General features: G+C 58.2%; 1 protein-coding gene across 1 annotated transcript; it reads left to right on the top strand.

Moving 5' to 3' along the window:
- The first annotated feature begins 3,099 nt into the window (after positions 1-3,099).
- Ephb3 (EPH receptor B3) lies at positions 3,100-18,159 on the top strand. Its single transcript, XM_010624240.1, has 16 exons — positions 3,100-3,114; positions 8,129-8,193; positions 9,276-9,948; positions 12,195-12,350; positions 13,016-13,366; positions 13,493-13,617; positions 13,764-13,923; positions 14,009-14,117; positions 14,425-14,477; positions 15,365-15,487; positions 15,601-15,848; positions 16,215-16,430; positions 16,542-16,691; positions 16,784-16,977; positions 17,066-17,221; positions 17,311-18,159. Exons 2-16 carry the CDS (start codon positions 8,137-8,139, stop codon positions 17,417-17,419), a joined length of 2,880 nt encoding a protein of 959 aa, XP_010622542.1. The 5' UTR covers positions 3,100-3,114; positions 8,129-8,136; the 3' UTR covers positions 17,420-18,159.
- The last annotated feature ends 754 nt before the right edge of the window (positions 18,160-18,913 follow it).

Raw genomic sequence — 18,913 nt, 5'->3', positions numbered from 1 at the left:
CCCTTTCTTCCCCTCCCCTCCCCACCTCCCCTCTATCTCTTGGCCCCCTTCCCATTTGTAAAAGATTTATCCCTCTGTTTCTTGCATCTACCTTTCATTTTCTTCTTTATTTATATTTTCGGTTTCTCTGTAAGAAAAGTCATGTAATATTTAAGCTTACGACAGGGTCGGGGATTTGGCTCAGTGGTTCTGGTGCCTTGACTAACAAGTACATTGTGGTCGTTCAAGTCTTCCACCATTTCATCATTCAGTGTCTATTTTCAAATTACAGCTATGATAAGAGTACAAAACTTGGGGGATCGCGGGCGGCCGGACTCGGGAGGAGCGTCGTCCCCGAAAGGCACAGCACCGCGGTGATCGTTCGGGGAGCACCCCCAACACTCCAGGCAGAGAAACGGGGCCTAGGCACTCCCCGGAGAGGAGGAAGTGTGGGTGACCCCCCAGAAAAGGCGAGGGGCTGCGGACTGGGGCTTTTGGGGGGCGAGGCTGGACTCCCCGAATTGGGGGTGGGGGAGGCTCTGATTAGGAGCCTGTTGGAGTTAACTGTGAGAGTGTGAGCGGCTGCACCCCGCTTTGTCAGGGAGCGGCTGCGGGGGCTGGGAGGCGGGGGCCTGTTATTGTTTTTGGTTTGCCGAGCGCCAGCTACACGCGAGGTGCTGTGTGTGCGGTCTGGCATCCTTTTGTGAACCCCCCCTTCCAGCAGGACGCTGGGGTGCTCAGGTTTCTCTCGAACACCTGAAGCAGGGTTCTGTGCCTCAGCTAGTGCGGGATCCGGTGAGCGACTCTAGCTGATGGAAAACAGCCGGGCTTCTCCCTGGGCTGTGTGAAACCTGCCAAGGTTGCTGCTGAGGGGTGAGCTCCAAACCATTGTACTTGGGAGGCTGGCCCTGGCAGGAGAGGTTACACGCCCGCCACTTGACACCAGCCTGTGGGGATGAGGCACCAACACAGGTCACAAACAATAGAGAGGCGCGCGTGCACACGCACACGCGCGCACACACACAGACACACACACACTGTTTCCCGACCAATGTAGTCACTAAACGAGTGGGGTAAAGCCTCCTTGAATGTAGAGGGAGGGACACAGCAGAAATTTGGGGGAAATTGGAATATGGGCAGTAGTACTTAGGTTTGGCATCTTTAACTGATGCAGTCACTTTCTTAGTTTAGGAACAAAACCACGAATTCTGTGTAACTTGGTTCATCCCATGTTCACATTCGGTAAACTTGAAGATGGCTGGAAGGAAAAGGGTTTTCAGGCAGTTCTGAGAGAAGGCATCAACCTTTCTGGGAGGGAAGCCTGTCCCTATGATCACCCACCCCCTTTTTTCTTTGAGACCACTGGGCTGACAGATCAGCTCAAGCGGCTGGACTAGGCAAATTCAGACAGTCATGCCAAGGTCGCTCCTACACTGGAGCATACTCACCCACATGTGTGTGATAGGATCGCAGGCGTGAGAAACCAGTGTGGGGCTTTGTTGTTGGTTGCCCGAAGGGTGTGAGCCAGGGAGCCTGTTCCCAGTCTGCGTCTGTCTTAGCCCAAGAGAGGCGACACTGGTACATGTGCTCTCAGGCACACACACACCTATGGGATTGTGTGTCACCTGTGTGTCAGGCCCATGTCCCTCGGTATGGGGTGTGGTGGGTGCTGGTGTGGAGAGTGTGGTGGGGGGTGTGGCGCAGGTCAGGTGACCTGGGGTTACCTGCAGACACTTACTTCCTCCTTGCCTCTTTCCTTTCTTCCTCCTTTTGGTCCCTTACAGTCTCCCAGACCCCCTGAACAGGGCCTAGCCAGGAGCTGGTATCCAGGCTGTCTGGGCCAAGGAGACAGAGCCCGATCGGCTGTGGCAGCCCATCGAGAGCCAGCACTAGGACCATTTACTCCCTGGCCCCTCCACCCTCAGCTGTGACCTGGGTGCCAGGGTCAGGCCCAGGTTGCAGCTCAGATCGGTCTGGGCAGCAGTAGAAAGTGGCAGTGCCTGGGGGTGTGACTTCCCCCACTGCCTTCCCGTTTGCACACCCCAGACCCTGTGGTCCTCAGCAGGTGCAGGAGAACCTCGGAGAACCTAAGAAGAGATGTAGCAAGCCCACTGCCCTCAGGTTCCTCTCACTAAGATGGTAACCTCACCAGGTTGCTGTGAGGACTGAATCTTACTACAATATGTGTAAAGTGCTTGGCACGTGGTTGTCATTATTCAAAGATTAGCTGTTGCCATTATTACAGTTACTACCCTTGGGGGTTGTGGGAGTGAAATTGATGTGCCCTATTCTGTTGGAGGGTTAGAGGGAGGAGAGAGGAGAAGGGAGTTTGGTTGGGAGGGATGGGAGGCAGTGAAGGGGTGGGAAGAGCTGGCTCAGTGGGTCCTTGCCTGTACCCCATCCTCTTCCAGGGCTTGAAGTGTGGGGTGGGTGGGCTTCCCAGGCGTGGGCTGTGTCCAGAGGTCAGGGCTCTGTGGTTCTCAGTGTGGAGGATCTCCTCAGCCCGCCCGCTAACATCCCCTTTCCAGTTCCCTCTGTCCATCCTTCCATCCGGCTTTGTCAGGTTTGGTTTGCCCTTGACCTTTTGGGCTATGGCAGTTGGACTCATTCTATTTAGTCCCTGGCTCTCTGAGCTATGAGTGGTGCCCCTCATGCCCCACTGGTTAGCTACTGTCTGGCACCTGGCTCCTCCTCCTTTCTGCACACTTGGAGTTCACCAAGACTAAACCCTAAGGCCTCATCACTTTCCATGTGGATGGAGCCAGGGTCTTTGCTTGCCCTCCCTAGTTGAAAAATCACCTCCCTCCCCATTAATTGCCCTGAGATTTACCCACAAAGACAGGGAAATGAGGCCACCTTGTCAGCTACTGTCCTTTAGTGTCATCCTCCTGGGTCTCGCTAAGCCAAGATCATTTTCTCCCTCAGGATCAAGGAAAGGTGGTAAGGGTGCTGGTAAGGGTGCCCAGGACCAGAATGAGGGAGGGGTTCTGAGCCACAGGGCCCTTATACCTCAGACAGGATGGTTAGGTCCCAGCTGGGAAGCCACCCTTTTGTGAAGAAACAGTTACCAGATTGTGAGAGGTGAGGCCAACACATCCCTCCCTGCAGCAGTGGAACCTGTCCGTGAGGGAGAAGGTAGTGTGTGAGTCCCTCTCCTCCATGGAGGCAGCACAGTGACCCCTGGGGATGCAGGAGCTGAGCAGGGACAGGGGCCCAGGATTTTTGTGCCTTGTTCACTTGTTTGAGTTGCCCCTGGGACCCCCTCCCCCACACCCCATTCCTGTCTGTCATGAGCTGGCACTTCAGACAGACAGGGGCAAGTATTTGGGGGAACCAGTTTGCTTGTCACTGCCCTTAGCCAGAGCTGCCACCGCTGCCACTGCCACTGTGCCCTCAGCTGCTGTGCACTAAAGCCAGCCTGCCATGGGCAAGGCCTCTACCACTGGCCTTCCACTAATTAAACAGCTCGAAGAGGCTGAATCACCAGACCTGCATAATTTGAAAATTGTAGCCCTGCCTGTTGTGCTGAGTCAAACTGGTTTGTCGGGATTGGGCAGCTGGGGGGTGGGAGGGTGGCTGCACACAGCTGGGCACCTGATGTGGTGGGAGAGGCCCCCAGCCCCAGGGCTAACCTGGGGCCAGTCCTCAGCAGCCTTCTGCTGCCAGCATGCCAGGGAGGGAGGGAGCCCTCAGCCAGGACAGCCGCCCACCCTACCAGTCTCCGGCTGCTGGCAGGGCCAGTACTGGGGTGGGGGAATGGATGAGCATGGACGGAGGCATTTGGGCTCCCTGCCCTGTACTTCTTTCCCATTCTCTTTCCTCTGAGGTTTATTTCATTATAAATCCCCACGATCTGAGGAAGAATGAAAAACAAAATATGTTCTCCGTTCTGAGATGCTCCCTTCCCCACCGTTCGAGGCATGGGGACCATAGGGCCGTGGCAGGGGAGGGGAGGCAGCCCTGTATGAGTGGGGCTCTGCGTCCTACAGCAGGGTCCCCCTTTCTCCTCCACTGTCCGTCCTGAGTGTGTGGCCTGCACGTGTGTGCACCCATACTGTCATGTGGGGACCAGTGGAGGGGGTGGTGGGAAACTGGGGACCAGAACCTCATGCTTAGGGGCTGAGGTAGGGACTCCAAATTGGGGGACCACTTGGGTGCCACAGTTTTTCCCTCTCTTCACAGACAGGGCTACAGGTTGTGCTTTTCTGCCAAGGCCCTGCCCTGCTCCTGTCCTCCTGCCCCTGCACTCTGCTGGGCAAGCCCTGGAACATGCCCTTCCTGCCACCCCAAGGTCCCTGATCTGGAGTGTAGGCTGGACCCTTCTTGCTCATCTCCAGGCTTCTTGTGTTTGTTTGTTCGTTTGTTTGTTTCTGGGCCTCAGTGGCACTCCCGCTCCAGAGTGGGGTGTTCTGGGTGACTTGGGACCTGGGTTTGCAATGGGGCCTGGCAGAAAGTTGTGTGGACCTGGCCCTCCATCAGGCAGGTGGCAGGCTCTCAGCTGGTGTCCGTGCACCAAGATGTCCCATGAGGCCCTCAGGGCCAGGCCTGGGTGCCCACAGTGTCCTCACTCCAGGTCCCCAAGCTCATTGCCTAAAGCTCCTGGGCCTAAATCTCTTCCTGGTGCTGCCCCCTCCCCAAGGTCTCAGGAGCCCTTGAGACAATGCCATTTCACTGGCAGGAAAGTGGCTTGCTGTTTGGGCAGGGGCTATACCTGGGAAGGCCACACCCGGCCACACCCAGAATCCTCTTCGTGCCCCTGCCCCACCCCCACCCTTCAGACCTGACTAACAGCTCCGCCTGAGTTAGGACAACAGGAAGCGGAATGGAGCTCACTCCTTCCCTGTGCACCTCCACTTTGTAAAAGTGGTCTAAGGTCCCCCACAGTTGGAGGCAAGATGAGGGGTACTGCCCTCTCCCAACTCTTCTTCCACACGCTATGGGTATCCCAGAAGATAAACATGCTTGTAGGGTGTGTGTGTGTGTGCGTGGTGTGTGTGTGTGTGTGTTCCATGTGCATGGAGGAGGCATCTCCAGGGGTTTACACAAACTAGGCGTCCACCCTTGTACCATGTCTCCATGCTCTTTCAAGGGGCTGTGGCCTGTCCCAGTGCCCCTGGCATCTGATTGTCGTTTTCCTCGCCTGTGTAAGAGCATGTCACCAAGTCTGTACAGTGGAGCTGGCATTTGTGTTCGCACTTGATACTCGGGGCAGTGCGCCTTGTGCCTGGCGATAGTGTGTGCAGTTGGGTGTGTAAGGAGGATGTGCAGTTTGGCTGGGTGCGCACGTCCCTAGGAAGGTTGTGCGAATGGGCCGACCCCACAAGTCTGTGTGTAAGAAAGCGTCACTGTATGTGAGTGTCTAAGGACGACTAATCTGTGTGTACCATAGGCATCTGCGTGTCTGGGAAAGACAGGCTGGCTGTGTGAGGAGCTGTGTGCATGTTTGCGGGTGGCTGTGGCTTTGTGTGTTTTTGTCCGCCATATGTGTTGACTTGTTGCTCTTTAGTCTCTCAGTGGGGAGCAAGCACCGCCACGAGAGCTGGGTGCTGAGTGTGCAACTGTGTGTTTGGGCACAGGTGAGGGCCACACAGCTGCTGCCACGTGGCTGCTCGCCACAGTCCCCTGGCAGCCGGAAAGGTCTGCTCCTGTACAACAGGGTTCCTGTCATAGAAGGACCCCTGGCCTGCTGCCCTGGTGACTTAGGGGGCAGTTGTGAGCCCCGTGTCTAGAAGTGGTCTCTCTGTCCTCCTCTGCAGCCGCTGGTGGGACAGGGCAGACTGGGGTGCAGTCAGTGGCCTGGAGAGTTTGGAGGTTGCTCACTTATTCCTCTTTTGTTCTTAGCCCCTGTTCTGCCTCACTGTGTGCACAAACTCACGCACATGCACGTGCCACACACACAGCAGAGAAAAGGTTTCTACCCCCCAATGCCACGGAGAAATGAGTTCTGTGAGGCCCCCACCCATGTCCTTCTGCGGTGGGGGCACAGGTACCCCGGGTCTGTGGAGGTTCATGCCTCCTGTCCTGTGCTTGGGCAGGCTGCAAGAGCACACCCTTCCCTTCCCGGAGAAGTGGGGAACCCGAGAGCAGGCCCCCTCCACACGGGGGTGACCGGAGCCCTTCCTCAGGCTCACAGGACTCGAAATCCAAGTCCTCTCCTCATTAATGGGAAAAATATGCCGAGATTGAGCGATGGCCAGGGCTGCGCGATGGCCGAGAGCCGATCCTCCCCTGCTCCCGCCTCCAGCCCGCTCCCTCCCCGCCGTCCTCCCCCAGCCAGCGCTGGGCTTGTTTTAAACTGTGGAGGAATCTGGCTGGAGGGGGGAGGGAGCTGAATATTTGGGTTTAAACAGTTCCAGATGGGTTTGGCACGGGCTGAGCAGAAGGAAGTGAGGGAGAGGGAGGAGGAGGCAAGCGAGGGAGCGTTGGGAGCCTTCGCCTGCGTGGTGGCAGGCGGTGGGCAGCGGGCGGTGGGCAGCGGGCAGACAAGAGGGCGGACTGGCCGGCTGGGGGAGGGGTGAGCTTGCGCGGCTGAGCCCAGGGACTGGAATACTTGGACTGCCTCTGGGGAAGAGGCCACTTAGCAACCTCCCTCTCTGTCTGTGTCTCTTTGGGCCTCCTTGTCTCTCCATCGCACTGTCTTTGTAGTCCACCGCCGGCCATCCAGGCTGTCTGGTCCCAGCCAGCCGCTCTGCATACCCCGCCCGACCGGCAGCCCACCCTCCCTGCCTGCCTGTCTCTGGGACCCTGCTTCTGCCTATCTGTTCCCTGGAGGAACCCCTGCCTAGTGTCTGTCTCTGTCTGTCTCTGTCTGTCTGTCAGAGGGGCCCATCAGGCTGGGGCAGCTCACCCTGCAGCCAGGAGGGGAGCCGCCCTCCCTACAGTGAACTGCTACTGCCTGCTGCCACCCTGTGCCTCAGTGGGAGTTGCAGCTGCCCTGTTCATCCACTGGGTCCCACAAGGCCTTCTGTGGAGCCTTCAGAGGCTGGGTCTTTATCCTCAGGGACTGCTGCGGATGTAGAGACCTCCAGAAGTTCTGGGGTAGCCTGGCCTCCATTCCAGCCCGAAGCTGAGGGGAGAACTATTGGCTGCCTCATTTCCCAGGCTATAGGAGAAGAGTTGGCACCTCTTCCCTCCCTTTCTTTCTCCTTGGGGGTCACACAGTCTTTCAGAGAGTAGTCTTCCAGAGAGAGAGAGAGAGAGAGAGAGAGAGAGAGAGAGAGCACAGAACCAGCTTCCTACGGGAGTGAGCTGACGTCAGAAACACTGATGAGTGAGAAAACACAGCTCAGAACACAGGCTAGGTGTGTGACCAAGCCCCTGGCCGTGATGCACACAGGAAGGCATCTAACTCTGACAAGGAAGGCGTCCAGGAGGCAGAAACAGTTTGTTGGGATGTGAAGTTTTCCAGGCTTTCTCTTGTCCCTCCTTTTCAGAGGAGCGCATTGCACTCAGGGCCCAAGGGGTTAGCTATAGAGTCAGCTAGACCCAAATTTGAGCCATCTTTTAACTTCTCATTCCAAGTCCTAGCAGTGTTACCCTAAGCGATACTTTATCTGAGCATCCATTCTCAGTAGGAGGGACACAGCATCAGTACCTTCTCCCAAGGATTGCAGCCTTGCGCTAGGAGCTGCTTTAGACCTCAGCAGGCCCCGCTCCATCTCTCAAGTGCTTTCTTGCCCCATTCCTGCCCTATCCCCTGCAGGTGGCTGTGTGGGAGGCTGAGTGGGAGCAGGCTCTGGTCTGTCACTGCCCTCCCCTTCCCCTGGGCAGTGTGTGGGGCTGAATGGAGTCAGGGGAGGCCAGGCCCAGGGTCTGAAGCACACAGCCCTTTGTTCTGGGAGGATAAAGGCCCTGCCAGCCCCTTTGTGTGGAGATTAGCAGGGCCTGTAGGTGTGTGAACTGGCCTCTGCTCCTGCCTCATTAACCCAGGCCCGGGGTCAGCTGCAGACATCCACCCCCAGCCTGCAGGACCTGACATCTCCCGGGTCTGTGACAGCTCTGGGGAAGACTGCAGATCTCAAGAGTCGGGAAACTGGTGGCTTTGAGGATCTGGGGGGAGTTGGCTTTCCACATCCTGGCCTTCCCTGGGTGACTTCTCTCCTGCCATATTGAGATTAGCCCTGACCTTTTTCTTCTGTTGTTTTTCCAGAGACGCTCATGGATACAAAATGGGTGACCTCCGAGCTGGCGTGGACATCTCATCCAGAGAGTGGGGTGAGTCTCCCTATTGTTGGTGCTGTTAGGCCACCTGCCACCTTCTCCACAGGGCCTGGAGAGGGGCTGCCTCACCCCCACCCGTCAGGCCCGTGTCCTGAGGGTGACACCCTTATCCTCTGCTTGTCACCTTCTTGACCTGAGGCTCTTCCTCTGTAGGAGTCTGTGTCCCTCACCCTTGCGTTGCCCCTGTTCTACCCAACATGTACCATCTTTGGCCCATTTCCCCTTAGCTCGTCTTTATCTCATCCCCCCTAGCGGTACTTTGAACACCGTCCTTCTCGGGTCCCAGGAAAGAGGGCTGGCTTAGGAACCAGGAAACCTCGGTTCCAGACCTCTTAACTTCCTGTATGACCCCCAGCAAGGCTGTTGGCTTTTCCAGGCCTCCATTTCTTGACTGTTAAATTCCCACAGTCCCGGGCTGGGGGTGCAGTTCAGTGATAGAGCGCTTGCCTACCGGATCTCAAGCCCTGGCCCTGCCCTCAGGTAGCAGGCCCGGCTGGAATGTTAGCGAGTCTCCCCTGTGAGCTTTGGCTTCCTTGTCTCTGAAATGGGGACAGCAGCCACATTTCTTCTTGCGTTTCTTCTAATGATTGACTGTGATGGCAGTGGTGACAGCCGGTGTTCATCAGATGTTTTCTCTATGTTTCAAGTGCATTCTGGGGGTCGGACTGGATGTAATTTCTCCCAGCCTCCTTTAATTCCACTCAGCACCATTTTACAGACAGTGGAACTGAGACCCAAAGACAGTAGACATTACAGCTAATACCCATATAGCACTTACCAAGTTCCCAGCACTGTTTTAAGCGCTTTCTTTATTTAAAGTCACTTATTCCTTACATGTCATTATTATCCCTGTGCTGCAATTGGGGAAACTGGGGCCCAGGAACAGTCAGTCAAGGGGCCTCGCATAGACGCACAGCGTGCAGCAAGCTGGGACTTGAGCCTGTGCGGACCGCGTCCTCCACCACCTCCGGTGGAAGCATCTGTGTGAAGCGAACCCTCGTAGCGGGCCTGGGAAGGTGCTGAGCCTTGGCAGGTGCTGGAGCTCACTCTGTCTTTCTCATTTGGTCCGTGTGCAGTGGGAGGAGGTGAGTGGCTACGACGAGGCCATGAACCCCATCCGCACGTATCAGGTGTGTAACGTGCGCGAGTCAAGCCAGAACAACTGGCTGCGCACGGGCTTCATCTGGCGCCGGGACGTGCAGCGGGTCTACGTGGAGCTCAAGTTCACCGTGCGGGACTGCAACAGCATCCCCAACATTCCGGGCTCCTGCAAGGAGACCTTCAACCTCTTCTACTACGAGGCTGACAGTGACGTGGCCTCGGCCTCCTCCCCGTTCTGGATGGAGAACCCCTACATCAAAGTGGACACCATCGCTCCTGATGAGAGCTTCTCCCGGCTCGATGCCGGTCGGGTCAACACCAAGGTGCGCAGCTTCGGGCCGCTTTCCAAGGCCGGCTTCTACTTGGCCTTCCAGGACCAGGGCGCCTGCATGTCGCTCATCTCCGTGCGCGCCTTCTACAAGAAGTGTGCATCCACCACTGCAGGCTTCGCACTCTTCCCCGAGACCCTCACTGGGGCGGAGGCCACCTCGCTGGTCATTGCTCCCGGCACCTGCGTCGCTAACGCCGTGGAGCTGTCGGTGCCGCTCAAGCTGTACTGCAATGGCGACGGGGAGTGGATGGTGCCTGTGGGCGCCTGCACCTGCGCCACTGGCCATGAGCCAGCTGCCAAGGAGTCCCAGTGCCGCGGTGAGTGGGGGCTGGTGGCAGGGGAGGGCTGGGCTACGGCCACCTACTGCATCCAAGCCAGGCTGCCTGTCTGACTGGGAGGTCTGGCCTCAGGTGTGGGAGGAGGGAGGAAAAGGAAGGCGTGTCGGGTGCCCAGAGTGTGATGCAAGGAGGGAGCTGGGAGGGAACACAAGGAGAAACACAAAGATCCTGAGAGCATAGCTCAGTGGTAAAGCATTTGCCCAGCATGCATGAGGCCCTGGGTTCAATCCTCAGTACTGGAGAGGAAAGAGAGGGAGAATTAAAAAGAGGAAGAGAGACAGGGAGAATCCTTGACCCTGGAGTACCTGAGCAAAGACACAGGAGGCAGGAAGATGGCAGCGTTGCTGTTCCCAGGGTACACTTCCCCCTGGGTGCTTTGGATGGGCACCGGTGCTGAGAGGAGAGTGCTCTGGGCACCTTGTGCTTAGCCCTCTGCCTTAGGTCGCATCTGTTCCTTGAGAGGCAGGTATATGGCACAGTAGGCTGGGGCACAGTCCCTTGAGTCCTGGGTCCTGACTGTCACTACCTTTGTGATTTGGGCAAGGTACTTAATTCTTTGAGCCTTGATTTCCTAGGGCAGCTACAGAGATGCCTTATTAGGGTTGTAGTGGAGCAGAAGTGAGCATGTTGTGTCTCAGGATAGTGGCTGGCCTGTGATAAGCACAGATGCCATATAAGGGGAAGCCACTGGGCTCCAGAGTGCTGGGATGCAGGGACAGGGTGGGGATTGTTCCATCCTTATTTTATACCTGAGGCAGGGGCGGGGCTTGCCAGGACTCTGTCAGTTGAGCTCGCCACAACCCTGTAAGTTAGATTCCTTTCATCTTCCTATTTTGCCAATGAGGAAATTGAGTTCTGTACCCAAGGTTTCATACCTAGGGAATGTGGTAGCTGGCACTAAAGAAAGCCCAGTCCAAGGCCAGAAGCATGCAGGACAAGGCACACAGGGCAGTGTCTTCCATCCCCTCTGCCTGTCTCCTCCCTGGGGCTTACAGTGTAGCTCAGAGGGTGGGAGATGGATCTTGGTATGATGAGCCTGGGCTGTCATATGAACCTGGCTGTGAGATCTGGGCTTGGAGTTGTCTTACCTGGTCCCTCTCCACTTCTCTATGGGAACCTGTCTGAGACTTCCTCTTCCCAAGTGGAGAAAGGGGTGAGGGTGATGAGCCTGACAGCCTGAAGAGGGGCTAACACTCTGCAGGTCCCTGGCAGGAAATGCACACAGGTTCCCATAGCAACCAGGCTGGTCTGGCCTCTGCCCCCTCCCCCACTGGCTCAAAGAGCTAGGATGGAATATCACCTTTGCAAGGGTAGATGAAACCCCAGAGAAGACACAGCCCTGACCAGGCCTCAAGTGGTCTGGGTGACCCCCCTTCGGGGTGGCTGTATGTACAGACTGATGATACACCTCAGTGTGTGCAGCAATCTTGGGTTAGGCCCACTATCCTAACATTCCTAGTGCCCCCTTTCACTCCAGAGCATTCCACTTTGAATAAAAAATCTCATGGCCACCCTGGATAAGTCTGCAGAGCTCACATCCAGGGGCTGAGTATAGTTGGCAGAAGAGGTGGGGAGAAGGGATGTTCAGGCACTGGGCCGTGGCTCTCTTTGGGACAAGTCCCCTGGTGAAGGCCTCGAGGCCTCTGACCCCAGGTGACCCCAGCCTTCCTGCCTTCTTTCTTCCCTCCTTCTCACCCCTGCACGGCCCCCACCCTGCCCTGGGCAGAGAGGAGCTGCTGACTGCTCTGCTCCCAGTGGGTGGGGCAGACGCTGGCCAGGAAGCTTTGGCTGAGGAGTCCCTGCCTCCTGGCAGGGGCAGGGTGGCCTTGAGGGTCCTCAGGAGTGAGTTTCCCAGAACTTCGTGTGTGTGGTGTCAGTGGAATATGGGGTGCTGAAGCCCGATGGTGGTCTCTTCCCTTACCCTTCTCTTCCTCCTCCTCTCTCTCAGAGCTGCCTCAACAAGCCCACTCTGTCCAGGTGATGGGGCTGACGTCTTCGTCCAGGAAGCCCCGGGGTCGGGTGGGGGGCAGGGGTGTGAGGAATCTGCTGACGCAGGTTTCCATGGGGTAAAGGGGCCTTTTATAGCCGCAGCCAGTTGGGCACTTGCAGCACTGCCCCCACAGTCTGGGAGGTGGAGGCCAGGACCTAGGCTGGGGCAGGGCCAGGTTCTCACGGAGCTGTGGAGGCTTGGTGGTGAGCACTGGTCACCCTCTTCTTCCCCGAAGCCTGTCCGCCTGGGAGCTACAAGGCGAAGCAGGGCGAGGGACCCTGCCTCCCCTGTCCCCCCAACAGCCGCACCACCTCGCCAGCTGCCAGCATCTGCACGTGCCACAATAACTTCTACCGCGCAGACTCGGACTCTGCCGACAGCGGCTGTACCAGTGAGTGCATGGAGCGGGCCTGAGCAGTCCCGCGGATGGGAAACTGGTCCCCGGGGAGGGTGGGCGGTGTACTCAGGACAGCACAGGGAGGGCATGATGGCCCAGGTCTGCTGCCTCATCCCTTCAGCTGACCTTTAGCAAAGCCCTCAAGCTGCTAGCCAGGCACTGGGAACTGGCAGGGCGCCGCTCGTCCCCAGCTCCTTCCTTGGAACAGCAGCCGCTCTCTGACTCTCCCACCCACCTAGGGCAGTCTAGTGTCCTGCTTTCTTCCTGCTCTGGCCTTTGGTGAACCAGGAAGTGTGCTGGGTGCAGGGATGTGGAAAGAGTAAGATAGTCACAGTTGTAGAGGAACGCACAACCAGGAGGGAGAAACAGGTGTGAAAACAGATACTGACCATCTATATACTAAGCGCGAGGCCAGAAGACTGCCCAAGAATTGTGCTATGGGATTGCAGGGGGTGGAGAGAGCAGGAATCAAGGAAGGCTCCCGGGAGGAGGTGACATTAAGGTTGAGTCCTTAAGATGAACCGTCTGGAGGGGTCGCCTGGTGACGAAGTGGAGAAGGGTATTCTGCCTGTGAAAATGGAAGCAGGACACATGTTCAGGCGCTCCACGATGGCTCTGAGGCCTGAAGCACACCCCTTTCTCCCTCTGTGTCCTCGCAGCGGTGCCATCTCCCCCTCGGGGTGTGATCTCTAATGTGAACGAGACCTCTCTGGTCCTCGAGTGGAGTGAGCCCCGGGACCTCGGTGGCCGCGATGACCTCCTGTATAACGTCATCTGCAAGAAGTGCCGTGGGGGCCCGGGGGCCGGGGGCCCCTCCACATGCTCACGCTGCGATGACAACGTGGAGTTTGTGCCTCGGCAGCTGGGCCTGACAGAGCGCCGGGTCCACATCAGCCACCTGCTGGCCCACACGCGCTACACCTTTGAGGTGCAGGCGGTCAACGGGGTCTCGGGCAAGAGCCCTCTGCCGCCCCGCTACGCAGCGGTGAACATCACCACCAACCAGGCTGGTGAGGAGGCCGGGGCTCAGCTTGGCCAGGAGTTACTCGGAGTGTCCGGGTCCCAGGGGAACTGGGTCTTCGGGAAGGGTGCAGGGTGCAGGGAGCCCGTGGTGACTCCACCCGACTCTTCCCCAGCCCCTTCGGAAGTGCCGACATTGCATCTACACAGCAGCTCCGGGAGCAGCCTGACCCTGTCCTGGGCGCCCCCGGAGCGGCCCAATGGGGTCATCCTGGACTACGAGATGAAGTACTTTGAGAAGGTCAGAGTCTCCACAGGCAGGAGTGGCCTTGGGCTGACCCCTGATCGTGCTGGGGACCCTTGGGGAGCGTAGGGTGGGCCTAAGTGTGGATGGGGCCAGTTGTCCTGCGACGAACCTGAGGGGCCTCCTTCTCCCTGGCACTGCAGAACGAGGGCATTGCCTCCACTGTCACCAGCCAGAAGAACTCTGTGCAGCTGGATGGGCTGCGGCCCGAGGCCCGCTACGTGGTCCAGGTCCGCGCCCGTACGGTAGCCGGCTATGGCCAGTACAGCCACCCGGCTGAGTTTGAGACCACGAGTGAGAGAGGTACAGACTCCCCTCGCCCTGTGCCTGTCTCTGCCCAGGCCACCCTCGCTGTCCCTCCACTCACCGCCTCCTCCTTGGTCTCCAGGCTCCAGTGCCCAACAGCTGCAGGAACAGCTTCCTCTCATTGTGGGCTCGGCCACAGCTGGGCTCATCTTCGTGGTGGCTGTCGTGGTCATTGCTGTTGTTTGCCTCAGGTACTTCCCAGTCTCCGCTGCTGCCCTTAGCCCCCTAGAGTGCTCCTGCCACACCGATGGGTCACCACCTCTCCACACCTGAGCCATAGCCTTCCTGGCCCAGACTCCTTGCAGGAAAGCCCACCACAGTCGGTCCACTGTCTTCCTCCTGTCCTGTCCCCATGAGCCCCTGCCCAGACACCCAGAGGTGCCATGGGGCCAGGCCCGGGCCCTCCCCTGTGCATAGCCTGCCATCTGTGAGCCTGAAGTACCCTGAGCAAAGGCAGCTATAGAACTTGTCTCAGGCCCACCTCTCCTGCCTCTGCAGGAAGCAGCGGCACAGCTCAGATTCGGAGTACACTGAGAAGCTGCAGCAGTACAGTGAGTATCGTGCCCATCCTGGCTCCCCGTTCCCCAGTCCCTGCAGGGCTCAGCGCCGCCGTTCCCTGCCAGTGACTTCATCTGGGAATATAAACATTCCTAGTGCCCCCTCCTGCTTCCAGCCAGACCCCCACTTCCCTGCAGGTACCCCAGCCCCTCTCCTGCTGGCCCCAGAGTCAGTGACATGTGACCCCTGCCCCTAAGGCAATCAGTCCTAAGAGAAGGCAAGATGCACACAGAGGAAACAATTAGACAACGATTAAGTTGAAGCCTGGTGTTCCTGTGGTAAAGGGCAGGGAGAGTTCAAAGAGGAAGGCTTCTGGGAGGAGGTGGCAGGATGACAGGGTTCGAGAGGTAGGGGCAGCATTCCTGGCTGGGCTGGAGGAGTCTTCAGGAAGTGGGTGGGGTGGGAGGGTGGCCAGCTGTGGGGGCAGAGAGAGGACGGCTTGACAGCTGCCGGGAAGCCAGGCTGGGGAGCGCGGCCAGCCCTCGGAGAGTCTCAGAGGCAGGCAGAGTTTGGACTTGACTCTGCTGCAGGTAATTGGGAAGCTGTGGAGAAAGACAATAGATGTATTGATTCAGGGAGCTTGGTGGGAAAAGTCCAGAGGCAGCTAGGAGACTATTGCAATAGTCTGAGTGTTGAAGGCCTGGACAAGGTCAGGGCAGTGGGAATGTGGGGAAGGGTGAGTGAGAGAGGCTTGGGCATGACGACAGGTGAGGGAGAACGGAGACAGGTGGGGTGCGGTTGGGCATGGTGTAGGGTACGGAGTGTGCTGAGCCTTCTCCCTGCGGAAGATGGGCTGCGGCAGGGCCCCCTGCAGCTGAGGTCCAGGCTTGATGCGGTCCCTCCCATCCCCGCCTCCTCACATCCCCTCTCTTCCTTCCAGTCGCTCCTGGAATGAAGGTTTATATCGACCCTTTCACCTATGAGGACCCGAACGAGGCTGTTCGGGAGTTCGCCAAGGAGATTGATGTGTCCTGCGTCAAGATCGAGGAGGTGATTGGGGCTGGTGAGTACCCAGGGGCACAGTGAGGAGGAGGAGCTGGAGTGGGCCTGGAGTGGGACGCGGCATCTGGGGTGATCCCAGAAATGGCTTTATGACCAGTGCCCTGTGCTGTGCAGGGGAGTTCGGGGAAGTATGCCGGGGTCGGCTCAAACAGCCGGGCCGTCGGGAGGTGTTCGTGGCCATCAAGACGCTGAAGGTGGGCTACACAGAGAGGCAGCGGCGGGACTTCCTGAGCGAGGCCTCCATCATGGGGCAGTTCGACCACCCCAACATCATCCGGCTGGAGGGCGTGGTCACCAAAAGCCGGCCTGTGATGATCCTCACTGAGTTCATGGAGAACTGTGCCCTGGACTCCTTCCTGAGGGTAAGAACCAGCCCCAGACCCCTCTCCCTGCCCTGTGGAGCTAGGTCAGTTCAACCATCCTCTTCCGCAAGTGAGAGACCCCCTCTGCCACACGCAAAATCCGTGGGAAATAGTGGGGCTTGCGGAGCTAGAGCTGTCCCAGCACAAAGCCTGCCTATGTCCTTAAGCCTGGGTGGCCTCGGGTAAGTTACTCAAGCCCAGTCTCAGCTGCCGCAGTTGTGAAGGGGAATATTGATCAGTGGGGGTGTTGTGTACATAAGATACCTGACACATAACAGGAACCCAGGAGGCACAGTCTGAGGACCTGCAGGGGTGGGCAGGGCGGGAAGCAATGGCCTCTCCCCCGAGCCTGCTTGTTGTCTCCAGCTCAATGACGGGCAGTTCACAGTCATCCAGCTGGTGGGCATGTTGCGGGGCATTGCTGCCGGCATGAAGTACCTGTCTGAGATGAACTACGTACACCGAGACCTGGCCGCCCGCAACATCCTGGTCAACAGCAACCTGGTCTGCAAAGTCTCTGACTTCGGCCTCTCTCGCTTCCTGGAGGATGACCCCTCAGATCCCACCTACACCAGCTCCCTGGTACAGGAAATAGCCAGGAGGGAGACCAGGGCTGGGGCCAGCCGGGCAGGGGTGCAGGGCTGGGGGGCAGCCTCGAGTCCCTGGGTGAAGGGCGTGTGGCCCCCCCACCAGGGCGGGAAGATCCCCATCCGCTGGACCGCCCCGGAGGCCATAGCCTATCGGAAGTTCACCTCTGCCAGCGATGTGTGGAGCTACGGGATTGTCATGTGGGAGGTCATGAGCTATGGAGAGCGACCCTACTGGGACATGAGCAACCAAGATGTGAGTGGGGTCGAGCCGGGGTGGCCCCGTGGGTGGGAGCTGGCTGGGGAACAGGGGTTGGCTCACTCTGGGTTTCCCTGCCCTTGGCCCAGGTCATCAATGCTGTGGAGCAGGATTATCGGTTGCCACCACCCATGGACTGTCCCACAGCGCTGCATCAGCTCATGCTGGACTGCTGGGTGAGGGACCGGAACCTCAGACCCAAATTCTCCCAGATCGTGAACACCCTAGACAAGCTCATCCGCAACGCCGCCAGCCTCAAGGTCATCGCCAGTGCCCAGTCTGGGTCAGTACCTGTGCTCCCACCAAGCCAGCAGCCCTGTCCCTGCACCCCCTGTGCACAGGACTCACCAGGTCCCTCTCCTCTCCCACAGCATGTCACAGCCCCTCCTGGACCGCACAGTCCCGGATTATACAACTTTCACTACAGTAGGTGACTGGCTAGACGCCATAAAGATGGGACGGTACAAGGAGAGCTTCGTCAGTGCTGGGTTTGCCTCCTTTGACCTGGTGGCCCAGATGACTGCAGAGTGAGTGACTCTGATGTGGAGGGGCTGGGCCCAGGGTGGCAGGCAAGAGGGAAGGGACTAACCCTGCTCTGCTGGCGCTCCCTCTACAGAGACCTACTCCGGATCGGGGTCACCCTGGCTGGGCACCAGAAAAAGATCCTCAGCAGTATCCAGGACATGCGGCTGCAGATGAACCAGACGCTGCCTGTGCAGGTCTGACACCCAGCTCCTCCTGGGGGACGCCCCCCAGGGACTTCGCAGGGACTCTGACCAGCCACAATGACTTTTGGACTTTTGGATGCCTGGCTGTGGCTGTGGCCCAGAAGATGGATGTTTGGGGAAGGCCCACGCTGGGACTTCTCCAGGCCTGTGCTCCCTCCACAGGAAGTGTGCCCCAAACCTCTTCATATTGAAGACGGATTAGGAGAGGGCCGATGACCTCTCCCAGATGCCTGGGGCCCAGGCCTTCCTGCTGTCCAGTGGAGGGTCCCCACAACCTCGGACTTGGACACTCTGCCGTGCTGGGGGTCCCGGCAGGGCCGAGTGGGGGGGCAAGCCTGGGTTCCACAGGGCCCAGCCCTGGCAGGGGTCTGGCCCCCCAGGTAGGCAGAGTGGTCCCGCCCTCAGGAGCTGGAGGAGGGGACTCTGGGAATGGGGAAACGAGACACCCCATCCCTATGCCAGTTGGCTCCTCCGGTTTGCACAGGGACTTGTTCTGGGGCTGAGAGCCCTGCCCCCACTCCTGCCCTTGGTGCTGTCATAGAAGGGCAGGTGGGGGCGGGCTGAGGAGCAGCCTCTCGCCGCCCCCAGAGACTGACTCTCAGAGCCAGAGACGGGATGTTTGTGGTGTGAGTGTGTGGGTGTGTGTATGTGTGTGCACAGAGAGCATGGGTGAGTGTATAAAAAAGTGGCCCTGCGCCCTGCAGTGGGGACAGTGGGGCCGGCAGTGGAATAAAGGCAATAAGATGATTCTCTTGTCCTTTCTCATTGCTCCTCCCAAAGTGAGATTCCTTGATCCCTCAGGTTTACCGTCCCTGGCTGCCAATCCTCACAACTCCCTGGTGTCACTGGAAGACCAGATCTGGGGCTTCACAGGGCCCCTCACACCTGTTGTCCCTGTGGGAAAACAAAGGGTTTGGTGAATTCCCAGGGCCAGTGATCCGGGAAAGGAAAGGGGAGAGGCCTGGTGTCCAAGGGGAACCCGGAAGTACGGCCACTCTTCATTGAGCACTAAGGCACTGGGCCAGGCACGGGCTAACCACCCCATTTATACCTGGATCTTATTTAATCTCACAGCTATCCAGCAGGGAAGGAGGGGTTTTTAATCTCCTTTTTTTACAGAGGAGGAAAGAGGAGTTAAGTAATTTGTCCCGGGTCCCCACCCAGCGTCTGGCTGCACACGTGAAAAGTTCAGGGAATAAATAACAAGAAAGAGGAAAACAGTCTCTGGAAAGTCAAAAGAGAATGGGGGTGGGGGCTGAGGTGCTGCGGACCAACAGATGGAAAGGTTGGGGCAGGTGCAGCTCTCTCAGCCTAAGGAGGATCCCTTGGACAGGAAACCGCTGAGGCAAGGGGCAGCTTTCCCAGGTTCCTGTCTGCCTAAGCTAGAGGGTTACAGGTCAGGACGCATTAGGCAGAGGCAGGGACAAACACTGCCCTACGTGGGCGTGGGGTTCACCTGTGCTGCAGGGCAGAAGTTCCTAGGTGCATGCT

The sequence above is a fragment of the Fukomys damarensis genome, unplaced genomic scaffold (genome assembly GCF_012274545.1).
Source record: "Fukomys damarensis isolate Sample0158 unplaced genomic scaffold, DMR_v1.0_HiC HiC_scaffold_12, whole genome shotgun sequence".
Lineage (NCBI taxonomy): Eukaryota > Metazoa > Chordata > Mammalia > Rodentia > Bathyergidae > Fukomys > Fukomys damarensis.
The sequence above is the reverse complement of the archived record's forward strand: the minus strand, read 5'-3'. Positions and strand labels throughout refer to the sequence as shown.